The following is a 21,397-nucleotide window of genomic DNA, read 5'->3' as shown; positions in this document are numbered from 1 at the left end:
ATGAGCAATTAATAATGGCAATACTTGTTATTTGTAAAACTTTGCAAAATGATTGAAATGTTATTTGTGAATTCTTCAAGAGTGATAATTTTAGTTAGTAAAACAAATTAATAACTTACCTTAAATTCATGATGAATAAAAGACTACAAGTATTAGTATCCAGCATGTTATGCAACTGGTCTAAAACGTCATGCTTCTTTTGCTTTCACTGCTACGTAATTATAAGTAATCAATTACATTTTGCATCCATCACCTCAGCACACATTATATCACATAATAAACAAATAAATCAATATTTTTTAACTTATTTAAATAAATTAACCCACGACAATACTCTAACCGACCACAACAAGAACTGCGTGCTGGTGAAGCACGCGCTCACAGAATTGCGACCAGCACCAAGTGTCAAAATCGATGGACACACCACAGGTTTTGAATCCGTGTTGCACTATCCTAAAAAATATTTATAAACATATAAATATGTTATATGTTTTTGCTAATATAACTAGCTGTAACTGGCATTTTGCTTTAAGACAAGTTGCATGTACTTCCAAATACGCGTAAGTAATCAACCCAATCAATAAGTTGTTAGGTCGCTGCCACCAAATACTCAATCTCATTTTATATCATAATATTTAGTATATTTTTTAACAAAGACTTTTGATATTGATTTATCATTCATTTCACTCGTTAAGACCAAATTTAAGCATCTCCCTATTTTCGTTATTGCTTTATCGTTTTATGACTAAACTAATTTACTTGTGTGAATGCAGATATGTGAGCAACAAGAATTTTTATGAGAACACAATGCAATAATTAATCAGATATTTTACGTAGTTTTTATTTTGATAAACCGTTGATAGCAATGAAAACGATCGATGCATGTAGCGCATTAGTAAGGGTATAACACAAAAGGATGAATAATAAATTATATTGCGTAGTTTGTTTATTAACCGTCACTATCACTAGTAATAAAGAAGATCATTGCATGTGCATGGGTGCACAATAAAGTATTAGAAATTACCCATTTATATTAAATTTTCAAAAATTTATTTTAAAACTAAGGTTTCCGCTTTTACTAAAAACTAATCAATGCTAATTGCATTGATATATTTCAAAGACTTATAAAAAAATCTATTAATTGCAGTGCACTAACATACGATTAGAACTTACTGGCTCGGCCGAACATCAAAGACTATACTTTTGAATAGGTTTTGAAGTATTACAAACGGCCGAGGATTTTTTATTATTTGTAACGGTCTACATAATATTATAATATTAGGTTGTCAAATATCTCCCTTCCGCTTTTTTGCTCTTGGCTTATAATACAAAAAGGCGGAAGGGAGATATTTGACAACCTTATATTATGCCCAGTATAATATTATGACATAGTCGCCCATGTCAGTATTCGTTGTTCCAAATTGAATTCTTACATGTAAATTACGAGAAACAATTTTTTAAATTAAAAAATAATAATGTGGAGGAGCTGGGATTTGAACCCAGGACTTCCCGCATGCGAAGCGGACACTCTACCCCTGAGTTACACCCCCTTGAGAAAAACAAATTAATTTTTGCATTAAAGATTGTGGTAAAGCCTACAATTGTTTGTGAAGTTGCCATTACGGTAGATCTCATTATTTGCCACTATATATTATTAACTAGATATTCAAAATATGATCTAGTTGGTATTGGTATTTTGCCTCGAGGCAAGTTACATGAACTTTCCGATATGTGTAAATAATCGACTTATTCAATAAAAAATAAATTAATTTATGAGTATTCCGAGTGGATTTATTACACATCATTGTGTATCAATGTGTAGTAATGCCGGGCGAGAGCTATTTTCACTTGGAAACATATTGCTATTTACATTTCCAAGTAAAAATCGTTGTCACAGCTACCTGACAACAGGCTGCTCAAAGTGGGTATCGAACCCGGGACCTCTGATTCAGGTTCCATCGCTCTTAACCGCTTACATACGGGCGCGAGCCGCTGTTTGGAAATGGCCTTAAACTTTAACATGTCGCAGAAAATAAATTTAGATATTATTGCAAATGTATGTTTTTCACAAATTCATGTTAATCACAAATTCAATTTTACAGCAACTACGTTTTCGTCAGAATACGGCGCCAAGATGCTGGTAGATAACGCCCGACCCAGTGCATGTTGGAAAGGATTAAATCATAAGCATACTTATATATTATATAAATTATAATGCAAATGAGCAAATTTCATGTCGCAATCTAATTCGCAAAATACCTGAAAAAACCTTGAAATATTTATGATATTATGTGGACACAGTCCCCCGTGTCAGTATTCGTTGTTCCAAATTGAATTCTTACATGTAAATACGAGAAACAATTTTTTAAATTAAAAAATAATAATGTGGAGGAGCTGGGATTTGAACGCAGGACTTCCCGCATGCGAAGCGGACACTCTACCCCTGAGTTACACCCCCTTGATAAAAACAATTTAATTTTTGCATTAAAAATTGTGGTAAAGCCTACAATTGTTTGTGAAGTTGCCATTACAGTAGGTGTCATTATTTTCTACTATATATTATTAACTAGATATTCAAAATATGAAACTAGTTGGTATTGGTATTATGCCTTGAGGCAAGTTACATGAACTTCCCGATATGTGTAAATAATCGACTTAATCAATAAAACATAAATTAATTTATGAGTGATTAAAAGTATTCCGAGTGGATTTATTACACATCATTGAAAACGAACGAACACGTTAACTCGGAGTATTTTTTAAAAGCAAATTTTTACAAATCAATAATTTTTATAATTGAACCGGTTTCCGTAGGACTTTAATGGTTTAGTATATTCATTAAGACCACATTAAGGTACTCTATCGTTATACCAAGTAAATCTTCTAATTTTAATAAAAGAAAAGAAAATTGTCAAAAAAAAAAAACTACCCAATCTCTCAAACTTTGAAGAAATTTTGAAAAAAACTTGTCGTAAGGCCGTAATATTTTAGTAAATTCTATAAAACCAAAAAAGTTCCATAAAAATCGGCTTAATTTTTTTCCAACAGTTAATTTCAAGAAAACGGCTCATTAGATTTCCTCCTAAAACTAATCTGTATCATTACCAACTAATATCTTTCGAACAGTTTTTGATTTTTTAAAATCGATTCGGAAGTATGAGCTTAAATGTGGACTTGGATGTGGAAACACTTTTTTTCAAATTACAAAGAAAGGGCTCGGCCGATCTCTGCACAAAACTGAGAAAAGATGATCTACTGCAAAGTACAGCAATTGGCTTTTATATTTTATATATAAAAATATCACTTTTCTACGATTTACAAAGAAACGGCTTGGCCAATCGTCGCAAGAAACTGAGAAACGCTAGCCATCATCGAGATAGATCGAATCGCATCTCTATTTTGACATCGGCCCAGCCGTTTTTGATAAAACGTCGATTTACGGCAAAAAATCTGTTCACAAACACAAATACTTTTTGCAAATTAGGTCTCATTCAATTCAGAATGGCCTGAAACGTCGAGAAAACATAAAATTAGCGAATCGGATTTTTTTGATGTAAACATAAACTTCTCCTTCGGGAAGTTAATAATATTTTTTATAGTATAATTATTTTTCGACATCGTTTTTACTAGTCATTTGTTAGTCAGCACTAACATAACTTTGATAACTATTATATCTTTCCACAGTATGTTCTACATGATACTGCGACGAGAAAAGTGTTAAAGTTTCCATTCTTGGGACTGCAATGACTGCCATTTATTATATATTAGCACATATGAACGGCTGGACTCTAACTCCTTAAGCCAACCTGTAAGAACAACCTGTGATTACCAGTGGAAAATAACATAACTATTAAAATGAATGAATCATAACGTACTTATAACCTTATTTAATATTGCCTAATTAGAATTACAGGTGTGAGGGCATAACTGTACCTACGTACAGTCATGTCCTATAACAATATAATAATAGAGTCTGACCTTTGCTGGATGGGATTCTTCTCCCCATGGCACAACACATATACCACTATACACTAAGTGGGTCCAGGGTTCTTGTTTCTTAATAAAACCTTATAACCGTCGACCGGACCCTTATGTTGCAGGAACCTTAGTAGAGAAGGGTGGGTGATGCAATATGCATTGATGGTTGTGCAACCCTTTGGCGACAATGCATATTATTGTTACTACATTGTGACGATTTAAAGGAAGGGTGATTAGGGGCCCTTCTTAGGGTGTTGCAACAACTTCCAAATATTACATCTCAGCGTTGCATCCCCATTACGAAAGGGTTACACCAACTCCTTAACCCGACTTCTATAAACACCCTGTAATTACCTGTGGAAGCTAAACCAACTAACTAGGCGAATGAAAGAGATTGTACTTCTATCTTATTTAATGTAACTAATTATTATTACAGATCTGAGGGCATGGCTGTACCTACGCACAGCCATGTTCTATACTTAAACTCTAACGTACTGACAAATTTTTATTGATTACTATACTAGCGGAGTATAGTATTACGGATATAACAGAGTATACTATAAGGAGTATCGGAACCGAGGGAATAGCCTATAAAACAATAATGCATCGGACCTTTGCTGGAACGGGTTCTCCTCTCCTGGCACAACACACACACAACTATACACAAAGCGGGTCCAGCGACTCGCGCCTGGACCCGACCGACCTCCTCCTCAGAGGATGTTACATTTCTTAATGCGTCTTTTCAACCTCAGACTTAGACCTTATACGTATTGCAGGAACCCTAGTAGACGCAGGTGGGGGAGTCCAATTGCACTGATGGTTGTGCAACCCTTTTGACGACAATACCAATTGTCGTTACAATATGTTGATTTAGCTTTTGTATATGCAGAAATGCCCACTAAAGGCTAATTTCACGTCTTTTAAGATTATATTAGAGATCTATAACCTCAAGCAAAAATTTGATAGCATGCTGTCTGATATCTAGCTGACCAAGCTTGAGATCGAACTCGGAGCTAGTTTGTGCAAGCTCTTGTGGAATTTGAGAATGAAAAGCTCCTGACTATGAATATAGTAATTTATTGCGTATTACATTTCATTTTTATCAGCTGTTGTGATGATTTTGATTTAGCTAATGTCGGTTTTATTGATGAAATTCAAACTGTTGTCCTATTTTTTATGTGATGAACTTTTTATTACAATTTTTGTATTAGTGATAATTTTTTTATTGATGCAGCAATGCCGAAAAAGGCTATTATCACTTGGTAAAATATTGCTAACTGTATTACCAAGTGTAAACTGATGTCACTACACTTTGACATTTCAAGGCGGATATCGAACCTGACAACTTTTATTCAAATCTCATATTTCTAATCACTCACCCATGGGCCCTAAAATAAATGACAATATCACTTCAGCAGCCTGAAAAATATTCATTATTATCGAGAGATTAAATATATGTATAAAAAACACAGTCTGTTTATTATTTTGTGTACTTACCTTGTCCAATGTTTTCAATCCCTGATTAAATTCTACAATTTTTTACTTTTAAATTCTCTTTCATAGTTATTTGAAAAAAACTCATGTATTTCATACATTAAAAAAATTAATACATATACATGTATTGCATATATCTATACATGAAATATCAAATAAATTTATTATAATATTGTAAAATCTATTATAATATAACAATTAGATTCAAATATCGTTCACAAAACGTGAGATTTTGCTGTATCACAATTTAATATTCAACTTACGTATACTACAGGTATTATTAAAACATAATACTTAGTAATAGCAGTTAATTTAATAATCGTTTTCGTTCCAGTAACGAAGTAAATTTAAAAATATTAAGTATATTGTTAAGATTTAGCTGAAAGTCAATATTTTTTTAAAAATATTTAATTATCACTAATTTTTATCCTAAAGTTGAAATATGTATGATGAAAGTAATGAAGGTATCGGAAAAGATGTTAATTAAATACTTGCATAATATTCAGAATTGAATGGAGATAGACCAGTGTCAAATTGCCGATATCATGCAGCGAATGCAATGCGAAGTTTTCAGAAAAACTCAAATTTATTTGGTACAAAACAATGACAAAAATAAAATAAAGTAATAAGAAATAAAGAAAATTGAGTAATTACATACTTACTTAGGGGTTGGGCAATACATAACTATTACATAATATAAGTATGTATGTTACGGCGGGTCGATTTGTATAGCTAAAGAAAGTTGCATAGATTTTTCAGAATTTGGCACAATCTTTGGGTCAATGCACGGGACATCAGAATTTATTTTAGAGGTATGGCTCCTTCAGCAAAGTATATTACTTTAATCCCTAGTATCCGAAAATTATATGTACCTAAGCGAATTTTAAATCGACCCGCCCTAATGTTTATGTACGTACTTGATAAAAATACATATTTCTATTTAAAACAAATATCAAAATTTGAGCTGTTCTCGATGTTGGCTCAGAATAATTGCAAAGGTATGATATATTTTATGATTGAAAACTGTTATGACTCCGGAAACTTTTGTCATAACAAGCGTATGAAGTACCTATATACAACATCTTATGTAGTGCTATAACTACCATATAATTTTTATAAAAAAAAAAAAATCATGTTGACACCTAATATCATGCTTAGCATTTAACATGATATTTATTAATATACAAAATTTCATGACGCAAGAACATCACGAACAAAAACACGGGGCTGGGCCTAAAGATCTGCAGGTAGAAAAACTATTAAAGTATGGAATTTTTTAACTATAATATTTTGAAGTAGGAGTAGAACTTTTGTGTCGAGCATAGGTCTCTTGGTAGAGTGCTCGATTCACACGACAGGGATCTTCGGATCAAATCATGTTATTGACTTAGAATATAGGAAAAAAAATGTATAGTTCATTTGAAATCAAATAAAAATTGTGTTGTTGAGTAGAATTTGAATAAAAATTAAGAAAAATAAGAATAACAGAGTTCGAATAGCTGAGTTGTATTAGGAGTAAGAAGAGAAATATTGGATCTGAGCTGAAATTAAAAGAAGAATGAAAAAAAAATGGAATGAAGCTAGAAGTTAAATAGAATTAGAGATTTGGAAAAAGAGCAAGAATTGAACAAAATAAGAAGAAGAAACATAACAAGAATATAGAATAGGATACATATATAGATTGAAAGTGATATAAAAAATTAGAATGTAAATAAATAAAAATGTTGTAGGTAGCTAAATGCTCAGAAAAAGCGAGGCCAAATAAAATTTTAAAAAAAAGTAGAACTTGTCTCATGACGTCGCGTATCAGAAGATACATTGCCTAATATCAATATTCGTATTATATGTGGCGAACATAGCTCATTTAGTAGTGTGTTCGACTCACATGACAGAGATATCTGAATCGATCATGTCATTGACTAAGAATTTAAGAAAAACTATAAATAAAATAATAGGTAGTACTGCCATACCAGTACCAAGGGAGGTGTGTGAGCTGAGTTGAACTCCAACCTGATACAGGGAAGAAGTAGTGTAAGAGTTTTTTCCATTTCCATTTCACATCGCAGTGCTCGAGATGGGCTTATTTTCAATGGAAAACATATTTTGATCTATGTTTTCAATTGAAAATACACATCGCTCTGCCCGATGTCAGATTGCCAGAGCGAGGAGTCGAACGCGCGATCCCATTCATATGCGTGCGCGCGTTAACGATCTTCGCCACGACAATCTGAATGATATATATATATATATATATATATATATATATATGTATATATTTATATATTAGGGTGGTCCTTAAAATGGTCATTTTCGAATTTCCTTGCTCCCAAGGGCTCAAATGGTTCCAAATTGATAAAAAACAATTCTCTGAAAGTTTTAGCTCTTAATATAAAAGTTTAGATAGAGCGCAATTCAATCAAAGTTTGTATGAAAAGAGCATGGAAAAATTTTTGAAAATTAAAAAAAAATGTTTTAGGTACAACTTAGCGACAAATAAATGAGTTTTATTCATTCATTTGTTTGCTAAATTACATTTAAAAACATTTTTAAAATTTTTGAAAATTTTTCCATGCTATTTCCATACAAAACTTTGATTGAATTGCGCTCTATCTAAATGTTAATATTAAGAGCTAAAACTTTCAGAGAATTGTTTTTTATCTATTTGGAACCATTTGAGCCCCTGGGAGCAAGGAAATTCAAAAATGACCATTTTAAGGACCACCCTAAGGATATTCAAAAATGACCATTTTAAGGACCACCCTATTATATATATATATATATATATATATATATATTCTTATATGTAAAATATATATGTATAGTTAATTTGAAATTTAATTGATTTGTTAAATACAATTTGAATAAAAATTATTAGTAGAAATTACAGAATTCAAATTTTGTATTAGGAGTAAGAAGTAATTTAAACTCGCTGAGATTAAAGAAAAAATGAGGGAAAAAGTTATCTCGAAAAAGTATCACTTATGCCACGCAGCAGTCAACAAATTTAATTTTGTAATCATTTTTATCGAAATTATTAATGTAAGAGGCTATTTTAACCTGCCTCCGAAACTCTGTATTCAGCAATTTTTTCATTCACAACGTATTGTTTCATATGAGCTTACTCTGTGTACGTAACACTAAGATATTTGATGAGTAGTTGTAGTTTTCTTATCAAATAAGAGCAAAGCCCGGAACGACAAAGGCTCTAAATCCTGGACAAATATGCTTTTAAAAAAACCCAGGACACAAGGACCGGGACAGTCCCGGTCAAAGCGGCCGCATTGGACCTTTAAGCCCTGCCCTACATGATATGAAGGGTTGAAAAAATAACTTATCAATGTGTTAAAAACTAACTTTTAAACGAAATCATGTTTTAACAATAAAAGAAACGGAAAACGTTAAGTTAAACATGATGTTTGCTATAGATTTATAGCACCGTGACCTAATACGAGTTAATATATAAGTTTAGTCATACAACAAAAACAATGTAAGTCTTAAAATTAACATGTCCATCTTTATCACAACCTATATAAAGGTCTCGCCTTTGTGATTCGCATCGTGAGTTGCACCCGAAAAGTTATTGCCCGTGTAGTGATTCGACCGGCCGTTATTATAAGCTTGAATAGCCATCAACTTCCCATCACCATTTTTCTGTCTGTTCTCACCAGGAGCCTGATTGTTCCTGAGTAACTCCATATTGTACGTCGGTGGTCCGCCGCCTTCTTTGTTTTTCCGCCGCATGCTCTGTCGACATCGGCGCGAGAACGAACGAATGCGCATCAGCTGACTCGTCTCCTGGTACGCACTTGCGGTCGACATCTCGTGACATGACAAACCTTGAATAAAAATGTACAAATATTTGTCAACGATGGGTCGCAAGTTTAACAGTAAACCTACCAAAGCCGGTCAAATTGACCGTTCCGAACTTTGTGTGTAACTCAAACAATTTTAAACGTTAAAATACCATTATGGGGCTCGCCCGTAGGTAAGCGGTAAAGAGCGACGGGACTTGTTTCAGAGGTCCCGGGTTCGATACCCGCTTCGAGCAGCAGTGACAACGATTTTCATTTGAAAATATATATAGCAATATGTTTCCAAGTGAAAATAGCCCTTGCCCGGCATTGCTGCACCAATAAAAAAGTCAGCCCTATTAGATTAATTCTAATAACAAATATCATCAAATATGAATGGATTAACCATTGGGTTACCATCTGAAAAATACGAAGTGAGAAGAAGTTTCAGCCCAACAGCTCATAGGACGTAAGGTTCTGATTGCTGTTAAAAATATTCAGAAAAAAAAAACATTATAGAAACTATATAGCAATTCTTACAATATAATCATATTTTCTTCACTTTTAAATTTTAGTTAATAACTTCCCGTATGGTAAGTTATAGTAATTGCAAAAAAATCGAAAATGATTTTTTTTATATATTTTTACGTTTCAAATACGTTTTGAATATTTTGGCATACCTTAGAAAAAATTAGATGTATGTGTGTGTGCGGATAGAAATTATCGCAAAAAAAAAACAAGAATGGTAATTCAATTTTTCAGAGAACGAAGCGTCCGATTTGAATAATTCAAATTAAAGTCATTTTTGTGGATCCCGAACCAAGATTTTTAATTTTAAACTAAGGTCCTCGACATTTTTGACAGTGTGAAAAAACCGATTTGAATAATTTAAAAAACATTCAATTCGTATTAAAAAATGGTAATTTAGTTTTTGAGAGAACAAAACGTCCGATTTGAATAATTCAAAAAACATTTTATTTATATTGACTAAAGAAGAACTGTTCAAATTTTTGAAAAGGCATATTTCAAACCAGCGGTTATGGACTCTTAATAAAAAAAAAAAAAAAATGCCTTTTGGCGGTTGAAAATGTTCATTAGACATATGAACATCAAATTATCGAATATTTTATATAGATTCTGATTATGTGTACACTGATTAGAATTAAATAATATGCACTACGTGATTTTTGATTTTAAAATTCCAGTATATGGTTTGAACAAATGTCCTTGACATTTTCAAGAGTATGGAATAACCGACTCGTATGATTGAAAAATCATTCGGTTCGTATTCGATCGCAAGGCGTTTTTGCAAAAGGCGTTTGCCGTTTCGAAAAAATGGAGCGCGAATGGAGGGTGTAAGAGTTGTCATGCAGTTTTTGAGAGAACGGATTATCCGATTAGATTAATTCAAAAAAAAGTAAAAACAAAATTTAAATTTTCCAAATTTTTCATTATTTTCAAAAAAAAAACTAAATTTTGAAAAATTTCCAAAATAACAAAATTAAAAAAATCGATTTCTTGCAAATATTTGAGAATATTTCGAAATTTTGAAAAAAAATCGAATATTTTCAAAAATTTCTAAATTCTCAAAAAATTTAGAAAAAACGTTTTTTTTTTAAAAAAAAAATCCAAAAAATTTCAAACTTCTAAAAATTTTTGAAAAATTTGAAAAAAGATCTAAATTATCAAAAAAATCTAATTTAAAAAAAAATGAACAAATTTCTTGTAAATATACACATAATTTGTTTATAAAATACGCTCGTCGCCCAATTTAAAAAGCACTTAAAAAATTACAGTATGTATTTATGATAAATAATCTATTTGAAATTATTCAAAACAATTTATTGATTAATCGCATTCCTCGAATGTTTAATTACGGTACGGGAAGTTCCAGCAATTTGCCTTAAGGCACAATGCTATGCGCCCCACTAGTTTTTTCCATTTTCCGAATAAAATTATTATGTGGTCTAATTACCGCGGTCGGTCAATTTGACCTGTGAAAAATATTGTTATTTAGTAAGTTGTTTCCGTCGAAATGTAGGCGCACATTTGTACAAAATATACCAAATAAACCAGGCAAATTTAGAATAAAGTTTTGATGATGTGTGAAGTCAATAGTAAATATATAATAAATGAGTTTTCTTATTTGTAAAATAGTCTAAAAGTGCAATGATTTAATTCAATTTCAATTCTCTTCTCACAGATTTTAATCAATCTGTATAAATCAACTTCCATTACTCTAACGGTGTATGAAAAATGATCCTCCCAAGTTTCCAACATTATCGAACAGAAATATGAGAAAGCAGTTAAAGTGTGCCAAAAACTATTAGATTTTGTATTAGTACATTGTTTGGTGAAAATGTGACAGACCAGATGCGTGGGATTTGTAACATGTAGTCAAAAATTTGTAGGTGCAAACTTTAGGTATATTTCAACGTTTTGAGCCTAGTATGAGTAAATTTTGTATGAAGGGACGACGAGTAAAAGCATTTTAGACACAAATAATTGATTTAGTTAATTTTTTAACTCGACGATGCATATTCAAAATCTCCAGAAAATCAAGTTTTTATCAACACTGTCCATAAGATCGACTTTGTGTGAACGAAAAACTTGTCAAATAAAATTATGCAACAACAAATATATTTGCGTCAAATGTAAAATCAGACTAAAATAATTGATAAACAATGGGAAAAGACGAAAAAAGTCTATTATTTATGCATAAGGCATTGTTTATAAATATTTAATTTTATTACTTTTTCATCATTTCTTTTAGAAAACTTCATGAAAATTTCTTTAACTTATTTACATTCACCAATAAATCATTATCTGAATTAAATAATAAAGTTATCTAACTTTTTAATTGTCGGTCAATTTGACCGCGCGCGGTAGGTATAGGTATGCATGAATTGTTGAAAACTTCATGAAAATTTCTTTAACTTATTTACATTCACCAATAAATCATTATCTGAATTAAATAATAAAGTTATCTAACTTTTCAATTGTTGGTCAATTTGACCGCGCGCGGTAGGTATAGGTATGCATGAATTTTTGGTAGTGGTGTTAAACTTGTGGTCTATAAGTTATATTGCTTGCCAAGTATTCTCTTTGTTAAACCTTGTTAATAACATTTTTATTATACTTAAAACAATTTTTTATACATTAAGCAACAAATCAATGATGAGCAAAATTGAATAATAAAATAGATAAATATAGGTCAATTTGACCGCCCGCGGTTGCAATGAGTATACAAAAATTTCGGTTCGTTTAGTATTAATAAATTTATGATTAAACATTCTAAAAATGATGACTTTTCTTGCAACGCTAGGCAAGTATTATTTTTACTTGAGAATATATTGCCATAGAAAAATAAATAAAAACCGAAAACTTCTAAATGGGAGACTAAAGTTCTAACCACTAAGCCACGGTGAAGCCCGTATATAAATTATACGGAACTTTAAACTAAAACAAATACTATATGCTCGCTTATTGCAAAAGTTGAATTTAAATGTCGTAGCAAAACGATAAAAGCTATGTAAAGCACTAGTGATATCGTTTTCATTTAGAAACTAGTGATATGCATGACATCGTGCCTTAAGGCAAATTGCTGGAACTTCCCGTACCGTAACTAAAAATCTTGGTACAGAACCAAAAAAAAAATTACACAAAATGTGTACACAATATTAAAATCTCTATAAAATATCTGATAATTTGATGTCCATAAGCCCAATAAACATTTTTGACCGCCAAATGACATTTTTTAAACTTATTTTTATTGAGAGTCCATCACCGCTGGACCTGCCTTCCCAAAAATTCTATCAGTTCTTCATTTTGTCAATACAAGTAAAATGTTTTCTGAATAAAAAAAATTTCTCCTAAAAACTGTTTTACCGTTTTTGGCACATTTTGCCCCGTATCTTCGGAACGGCTAGACCTGCCTCCGCCAAAAATTAATCAGTACGTCTCCTTATCAATACGAATCGAATGTTTTTTAAATTGTCCAAATCGGTTATTCCATACTGTCAAAAATGTCGAGAACATTTGTTTAAACCATAAAAATAAACTTCAAAATTAAAAATCTTGATACGGAACCCAATAAAATTCACACAAAATGTGTACACATTATGAAAATATAAAATATCTGATAATTTGATGTGCATATGTCTAATGATTATTTTTGACCGCCAAACGGCATTTTTTAACTTATTTTTATTGAGAGTCCATAAACGATTGACCTGCCTTTCCAAAAATTTTCAGTTTTTTATCTTGTCAATACAAGTAAAATGTTTTTCGAATGATTAAAATCGAATGCTCCGTTCTTCTAAAAACTGAGTTACTGTTTTAGGCATTTTTTGCCCCGTATCTTTGGAATGGCTAGACCTGCCTTTGCCAAAAACTAATCAGCACGTCTCCTTATCAATACGAATCAAATGTTTTTTGAATTATTCAAATTGCTTCATCCGTGTTCCCAAAATCGTCGACAAAATTTTGTATCCGCACACACACACACATACATCCATTTTTTCTAAGGTATGACAAAATGTTCAGAAGGTTTTGAAACGTAAAGATATATAATTAACTTCCCGTAGGGCAAGTTATAGTAATCGCAAAAAAATCGAAAATGAAAATTTTTATATATCTTTACGTTTCCAGACCTTCTGAACATTTTGGCATACCTTAGAAAAAATGGATGTATGCGTGTATGTGTGTGTATGTGTGTATATGTGTGTATGTGTGTGTATGTGTGTGTGTGTATGTGTGTGTGTATGTGTGTGTGTATGTGTGTGTGCGTGTATGTGTATGTGTTCGGATACAAATTTTCGTCGACGATTTCGGGAACACGGATGAAGCGATTTGAATAATTAAGAAAAGCATTCGATTCGTATTGATAGGGAGACGTGCTGATTAGTTTTTGGCGGAAGCAGGTCTAGCCGTTCCAAAGATATGGGGCAAAAAGTGCCAAAAACGGTAACTCAGGTTTTAAGAGAACGGAGCGTCCGATTTGAATAATTCAAAAAACATTTTACTTGTATTAACAAGATGAAGAACTAATCGGTTTCGGAGATCTAGTAAAAAAGTAAAAAAAAATGCCATTTGGCGGTCAAAAATGATCATTAGACGTATGCACATCAAATTATCAGATATTTTATAGAGATTTTAACAATAAGTATAAATTTTATTTACATTCCTATGGGTTGCGTACCAATGTTTATCCGTTAGACGGCGACGCGGCTCTTACGCGCTTCGATATTTCGCCTCTATGCAGTTAAAGTAGTACGATTGCTTTGAAAAAAAGTTCAGAATTTTCAAAATAAATTTTTCTTCAAAAAGTCTTTTTTTTTTCAAAAAAAGTAAGTTTTTGTCAAAAATTTATAGTTTCTCAAAAATCTAATTTTTTCAGAGTAAATTTTATTCAAAAATGTTAATATTTAAAAAAAAAAATATTTTTGTTACGGGAAGTTCCAGCAATTTGCAATAAACAAACAAAACTAATAAGATACAAGTCTTAGTTTAGCCAAGAAGGGATATACTATTGAATACCCAACCTTCTCATGGACAAATAACACGTAAGAATATATGACAAGACTTGTTTATAATGAATAGCCCCGAATATATATTTTAATTTATTTCACATATATTATTTTCACAATCCTATAATAAAGATCCCAGTCAATTATTTTATAGCGGTTGATGTAAACCTCCAAATGAGTTTTGGATAAACCAATTTAACCAAAGCTGTAGTTCCTGCACATTTTTTTTCAAAATTTATTAACTGATCTAACTCACCTGCGGATGGATTGGCGACTCCTCGTCCTCGGCGAGAGCGTCCAATGCCTCCACACAATGTTTCGCGAAATGCCACTCGATATCGGTTTGACATGATGTTATAAAGTATTGGATTCACTGTACTAGAAATGTAATACAACCAACCGGCCACGGAGAATAGCCACTCGTTTATTTCCTGTAATGGTAAAATTGTAATTAAATGGAGTTCCATATTTTAATTTATTAACTTCTCGAAGGAAAAGTTTGTTTTCATCAAAAAATCCAATTCGCTAATTTTATGTTTTCTTGATGTTTCAAGCCATTCTGAATCGAATGAGACCAAATTTGAGAAAAGTATGTGTGTGTGAACAGATTTTTTACCTAAAAACAACGTTTTCTCAAAAACTGCTGGACCAAATTCAAAAATTTAAAAGCCATTCGATATATCTCGATGAGTACTATTGTTTCTTAGTTTTGCGCAACAATTGGCCAAACCGTTTCTTTGTTAATAGCAGAAAAATAAAAAAAAAATTAATTCATGTTTCAGCTCACAATTCTGAATTGATTTTGAAAATTAAAAAACCGTTTGAAAGTTATTGTTTAGAAATTGACCTGATTAGTTTTTGGTAGAGATTCGCAGCCATAATTTCTTGTAATTACCGGTTGAAATTTTTTTTGGCAATTTAATTTTACGTTTTTGATAAAATTTAACATATCGACAAGGTTCATGCACTAAACGAACACCTCAATAGAAAAGGCCTACAAGATATAAGATCTAAGATCTTTATTGATATTTTGTTGGACGTGAGATGTTGTTCAATATAGGTACTGCAATTTAGTTCAGCAGTCAACTTCAATGGTAATTTGTGCGGTATATTTTGCATATAACCAATTATCCTTAATTAACAATTTAAAAAAAGAAGGACGTAAATAAATGTGCCTTTGCGTTTAATTGCTATATAAAACTTCACTATATAATTGTCTGCTTTCACTATATAATTTCACTAATAACTGATAAAATATTGTTTACAAAAACGTGGCGCACACAATACCTGATTGACTAAAGGTACAATGTAAACTGTACGAGTGTTCAATGCAAACTGAAATTTTCATTAAATTCTATCACACCACGATTGACTAGTAGTGGTGCCTTAAGGCAAATTGCAGGAACATTCAGTAGCGTAATTTATTTTTTTAAAGTTTTAAAATTTTTTGAAAACTTTGAAAACGTTAGATTTTCTTAATTTTGAATTTTTTTAGATAATTGGACTTTTTTGAAAAAATTGATTTTGTTTATTTTATTTTATTTTTTTCAGTTTCAAAAGAATCACTCTGCGTAGCTATTTTAGAACAAAATATCAAGGCGCGAAAACAAAAATATATATTATATTATTAAAATCTCTATAAAATATCCAATAATTTGATAACATTTGTCTAATGATCAATTTTGACCGCCAAATGGCATTTATTTTTACTTTTTTATGTAAAGTTGCTGTCCTTTATCAATATGAGTCAAATACTTTTTGAATTATTCAAATCGGTTAATCTGTGTTTTCGGATTTGTCGACTAAAAATTGTATCCGCATCTAAGGTATGCCAAATCAGGAGGCTATGAAACGTTAATAATTTTTAAGTGTCCATCGTGAAATTTTGTATGCATTTGTGAATACCAGTTTTAGATTAACAAAAAAATAATAGATAAATTATAATTTTGTTTTATATATATTTTGCTACTTGACAGGGAATATCTCTTCACTGAAGTTGTTTGGTAATCTAAAATATTTTCGTTGCATTAAATAAACATGAAACGTTCATTAGTTGCACTCACTATATTATCTTCCATCAATATTATACATTCAATTTTTAATACAATAATGCAGTTTGTGTAAAATACATTTCAAAACGATTGTGATAGTTTTTTTTAAATATATTGAAATATCAAAATTTATCAATAAAAAAAGCAAATATTTGCAATATCGCTAGAACTTTCTGATAATAAATAAAAATATGAAAAAAAATATGAAGACATAAAAATGTATATATTTTTACCTTAAAATATTCCCAGTCTTTTCCATGAATGAAGAATACACGTTGAGCATGAAAAGGCATCCAACAGAGGAAAAATGCAATGACAACAGCAGCTGAAATGACAATAAAATAGCATTCTCAATCTACTGCTAATTTAATTATAATAAATTAGATTTTTTAGAGCTAATAAAATTTTACTAATCACTATAACATATTTTCTATTTCTGTGATCATAAACGTAGTGTAATTCAGTCCATTTAGCATAAAGAAAAGTAAAACAAATAAATTTTTATGCATAAAATGGACATTGTTAGTAACTAGTTAACTAAATTTGAACTTGAACAAAGAGAAGAAGTAAACAACTTCCTGACCGAAACAGTTTCAAAATTCATTAACTGCACAAGAGTAACTTTGAATTAATTTAAAGTTAACACGATCAGGTTCACTCTAATCATTTTAATGTATAATATATTCTGATTGGTATCTGCATATAATATTCTGTATTACTATTACTTAAATTATATTTAAAATCTTTGTAAGGCAATATAGATATTATATGCAACAAATGATAGATTTGGAATTCATAAGAAACTATAATAAGAATTTATTTGATTCACAAATAAACCAAAATGTTAAACATATATAAAAGTACAAAATACACATGATAGTACGGCATCTCACGTTAACACAAATATTCAACTCAGATTGAATAACATTATACGAACCTAGGGCCACAACGTGGGGTCCTAACCACCAGACGATCACGGCTACCTGGGACACGTTCTATACAAACTTTCACGATATCGATTTTTTCGTAGGACTAGTATTTTGTACCATAAAAAGCCTAAAAATGATCGCGGTGACCAGGATTCGACCCTGGGTTACCACGGCCACAACGTGGTGCCCTAACCACTAGACGATCACGGCTACCTGGGACACGTTACAAATACCCTTTCATGCTATCGATTTTTTTGGAGGACTAGTATTTTGTACCATAAATGCTTAAAAATGACTGCCGTGACCAGGATTCGAACCTGGGTTACCACGGCCACAACATTGGGTCCTAACCACTAGACGATCACGGCTACCTGGGACATGTTATAACAACCTTTCACGCTATCGATTTCTTTGGAGGACTAGTATTTTGCATCACAAAAGGCTTAAAAATGACTGCCGTAACCAGGATTCGAACCTGGGTTACCACGGCCATACGTGGGGTCCTAACCACTAGACGATCACGGCTACCTGGGACACGTTACAAACACCCTTTCATGCTATCGATTTTTTTAGAGGACTAGTATTTTGCACCACAAAAGGCTTAAAAATGACTGCCGTGACCAGGATTCGAACCTGGGTTACCACGGCCACAACGTGGGGTCCTAACCACTAGACGATCACGGCTACCTGGGACACATTACAAATACCCTTTCATGCTATCGATTTTTTCGGAGGACTAGTATTTTGCACCACAAAAGGCTTAAAAATGACTGCCGTAACCAGGATTCGAACCTGGGTTACCACGGCCACAACGTGGGGTCCTAACCACTAGACGATCACGGCTACCTGGGACACGTTAGAAACACCCTTTCTTGCTATCGATTTTTTTTAGAGGACTAGTATTTTGCACCACAAAAGGCTTAAAAATGACTGCCGTGACCAGGATTCGAACCTGGGTTACCACGGCCACAACGTGGGGTCCTAACCACTAGACGATCACGGCTACCTGGGACACATTACAAATACCCTTTCATGCTATCGATTTTTCGGAGGACTAGTATTTTGCACCACAAAAGGCTTAAAAATGACTGCCGTAACCAGGATTCGAACCTGGGTTACCACGGCCACAACGTGGGGTCCTAACCACTAGACGATCACGGCTACCTGGGACACGTTAAACACCCTTTCTTGCTATCGATTTTTTTTAGAGACTAGTATTTTGCACCACAAAAGGCTTAAAAATGACTGCCGTGACCAGGATTCGAACCTGGGTTACCACGGCCACAACGTGGGGTCCTAACCACTAGACGATCACGGCTACCTGGGACACATTACAAATACCCTTTCATGCTATCGATTTTTTCGGAGGACTAGTATTTTGCACCACAAAAGGCTTAAAAATGACTGCCGTAACCAGGATTCGAACCTGGGTTACCACGGCCACAACGTGGGGTCCTAACCACTAGACGATCACGGCTACCTGGGACACGTTACAAATACCCTTTCATGCTATCGATTTTTTTGGAGGACTAGTATTTTGCACCACAAAAGGCTTAAAAATGACTGCCGTGACCAGGATTCGAACCTGGGTTACCAACGCATTACGACAAGTAGTTTAATTTTAAAAATTCATCGAAGTTTGAGAGAATAGTATTCATTTTCACATTTGTTAAAATTAAATTAACATTTCCTGGTATAACGATAGAATATTTGGTTTGATGAACATTCGAACCATTAAAGTCCTACAAAACTGGTTCAATTATAAAAATTGATTCGTGATAATTGGCTTTTAAAAATATTCCAATTAACGTTTCGTTCGTTTTCAATTACGTGTAATAAATTCACTCGTACTACTCTTCACTCATTAATTATTTATTTTTTTTTGATTAAGTCGGGAAGTTCATGTAACTTGCCTCAAGGCAAAATACGAATACCAACTAGTTTTAATGTCACTTTGCCACGCAGATGGAACTATCTATAAAGCCGCGAAATCACAATGATTGAAGTCTTACAAGCAAATATAACTGATAACGAAACACTTTGGTATGAAGCTGTTGTTTTTGATGGATTTTATTTACTGCATTCAATGAAAAATATAAACAACAACCTTTCTAAGAATAATTCGAAAAAATAATATTTCTGAATGTCTATTTTAACGGCAGCACATGCTGCACGAGTACATATAGTTTTCAATAGTCATTTAAAAGTACCAACAATTCTTAAACCTCAAAATACTGGCTGGATATTGATTGAAGAATATTTGATTTCAATTGGTTTTGGGAGATACCGTTCCTTCTTCAATTTTAAATAAATTCACAACTCCTTCTCGTATTACTGAGGAGGATGCAAACGGAGCTGATCAACACATAGGCGGTAATGTTAAAATTTTAATTTGTAATATTTTATATCTTATTACATTATTAATACATTTAAATTTGTTTTGGTTTATAGACGATAAGTCAGCAATGCCGAATCTTATGACGATGAAGTATTATAGCGATATATCTAATAATGATGATACTTCATGCTAATATATATTTTATTGTGACTAATTAAATTTATTTTGATCATAATTTATAATTTTTCATAATATAGTTTGAATATATGCTATAGTTTTCATGCAACGCCTATACTCGCCCTCCCGCCATAGCATTTTTGCCCTCGTCTGGCAAGGGCTTATGCTAGCTAGAATGGTCTGGCAATTGCCAGACCTTCTTAGAATTGCTTAGATAAACACATATGTAAATTTCAGCTTTAAAGGATAAAATTATTTTGGGGTATATTTTGCTCACTTTCCGGCTCGTCTGGCAGGTACTTGTCGAAATGGTCTGGCAGAATGATTTTCAAACTTCTCAATGAGTAATTGCATCGTATAAAAATTTGAACCTTACAGGAACAAGTTTATTTTCGGGTGTTTTTTACGCTTTCAAACGCTGGACGACCATGATGTGCAGGGCTAAAACCTGCCTGTCGTTTCCGTACTTAGCACATTAAAATCACCTGTACAAAAATTTTCAGCTTTACAGGAACACCGTTTTCAAAAGATTCACTGGCTCTTGGTCCATAACAAAGAGCCTTTCACGCTATTAGTTTTTTTGAAGGACTAAAATTTTGAATCATAGAAAACTTAAAAATGGCTTTGCCCAGACAATTTTATTACATTGCCGTAATCAGATTCAAACGTACAAGCACGAGCAAGTACTTGAACGGCATTGAAAAATATTAATTTTATAATTTTTATAAAAGCGTATAAAATTATAAACGCCGCATGAGTATAGAATTGTAATACGTCCGCATGAGAAATATACGTCCTTGATATATGAAAAATCCAAGAAATGTTCAACATATAAATCCATTAATTACGAGTTCCAAATATTCATTTGATAATTCATTAATCTTTACATACATGATTTAATTCATGCAACACACCATAATACACAAAAAAATTCTAAAAAAGCTCACCTAGCATCCGATAATAGTTTCCGGTGCTGTGCCTGCCTGCCTCCCGTGCACAGAACCTCGCACTCCCTTGCCGAGGGTGTGTTTTTTCGCTCGCCTGATACGTAGCCCCATTCGCGCGTACAGAACCATCATGACCAGCATTGGCGCCAGGAAAAACAGCAGCC

General features: G+C 32.4%; 1 protein-coding gene and 9 non-coding genes across 10 annotated transcripts in view; all 10 read right to left on the bottom strand.

The window, feature by feature from the left end:
• Positions 1 to 1,478: 1,478 nt before the first annotated feature.
• Positions 1,479 to 1,550, bottom strand: Trnaa-cgc. Its single transcript has one exon. It is a non-coding gene; the product is annotated as a tRNA-Ala (tRNA).
• An 836-nt stretch (positions 1,551 to 2,386) lies between these two features.
• Trnaa-cgc lies at positions 2,387 to 2,458 on the bottom strand. The gene has a single exon. It is a non-coding gene; the product is annotated as a tRNA-Ala (tRNA).
• Positions 2,459 to 8,461: 6,003 nt separating this feature from the next.
• LOC113375928 (neuropeptides capa receptor-like) overlaps positions 8,462 to 21,397 on the bottom strand; it is an 80,199-nt gene continuing 67,263 nt past the window's right edge. Inside the window, exons 4-6 of the mRNA XM_026615866.1 lie at positions 17,076 to 17,167; positions 15,048 to 15,222; positions 8,462 to 9,308 (exon numbers count right to left, since the gene is read on the bottom strand). Coding sequence (XP_026471651.1) covers positions 8,998 to 9,308; positions 15,048 to 15,222; positions 17,076 to 17,167 — 578 coding nt within the window. The 3' untranslated portion in view covers positions 8,462 to 8,997. The remainder of the gene's footprint in view (positions 9,309 to 15,047; positions 15,223 to 17,075; positions 17,168 to 21,397) is intronic.
• Trnah-gug lies at positions 18,068 to 18,139 on the bottom strand. The gene has a single exon. It is a non-coding gene; the product is annotated as a tRNA-His (tRNA).
• Positions 18,384 to 18,455, bottom strand: Trnah-gug. Its single transcript has one exon. It is a non-coding gene; the product is annotated as a tRNA-His (tRNA).
• Positions 18,543 to 18,614, bottom strand: Trnah-gug. Its single transcript has one exon. It is a non-coding gene; the product is annotated as a tRNA-His (tRNA).
• Positions 18,703 to 18,774, bottom strand: Trnah-gug. Its single transcript has one exon. It is a non-coding gene; the product is annotated as a tRNA-His (tRNA).
• Trnah-gug lies at positions 18,861 to 18,932 on the bottom strand. Its single transcript has one exon. It is a non-coding gene; the product is annotated as a tRNA-His (tRNA).
• Positions 19,018 to 19,089, bottom strand: Trnah-gug. Its single transcript has one exon. It is a non-coding gene; the product is annotated as a tRNA-His (tRNA).
• On the bottom strand, positions 19,177 to 19,248 carry Trnah-gug. The gene has a single exon. It is a non-coding gene; the product is annotated as a tRNA-His (tRNA).

The sequence above is a fragment of the Ctenocephalides felis genome, unplaced genomic scaffold (assembly GCF_003426905.1).
Source record: "Ctenocephalides felis isolate EL2017-DRISC unplaced genomic scaffold, ASM342690v1 CF-g0.4_SCAFFOLD_01886, whole genome shotgun sequence".
In the NCBI taxonomy this organism is placed as follows: domain Eukaryota; kingdom Metazoa; phylum Arthropoda; class Insecta; order Siphonaptera; family Pulicidae; genus Ctenocephalides; species Ctenocephalides felis.
The sequence above is the reverse complement of the archived record's forward strand: the minus strand, read 5'-3'. Positions and strand labels throughout refer to the sequence as shown.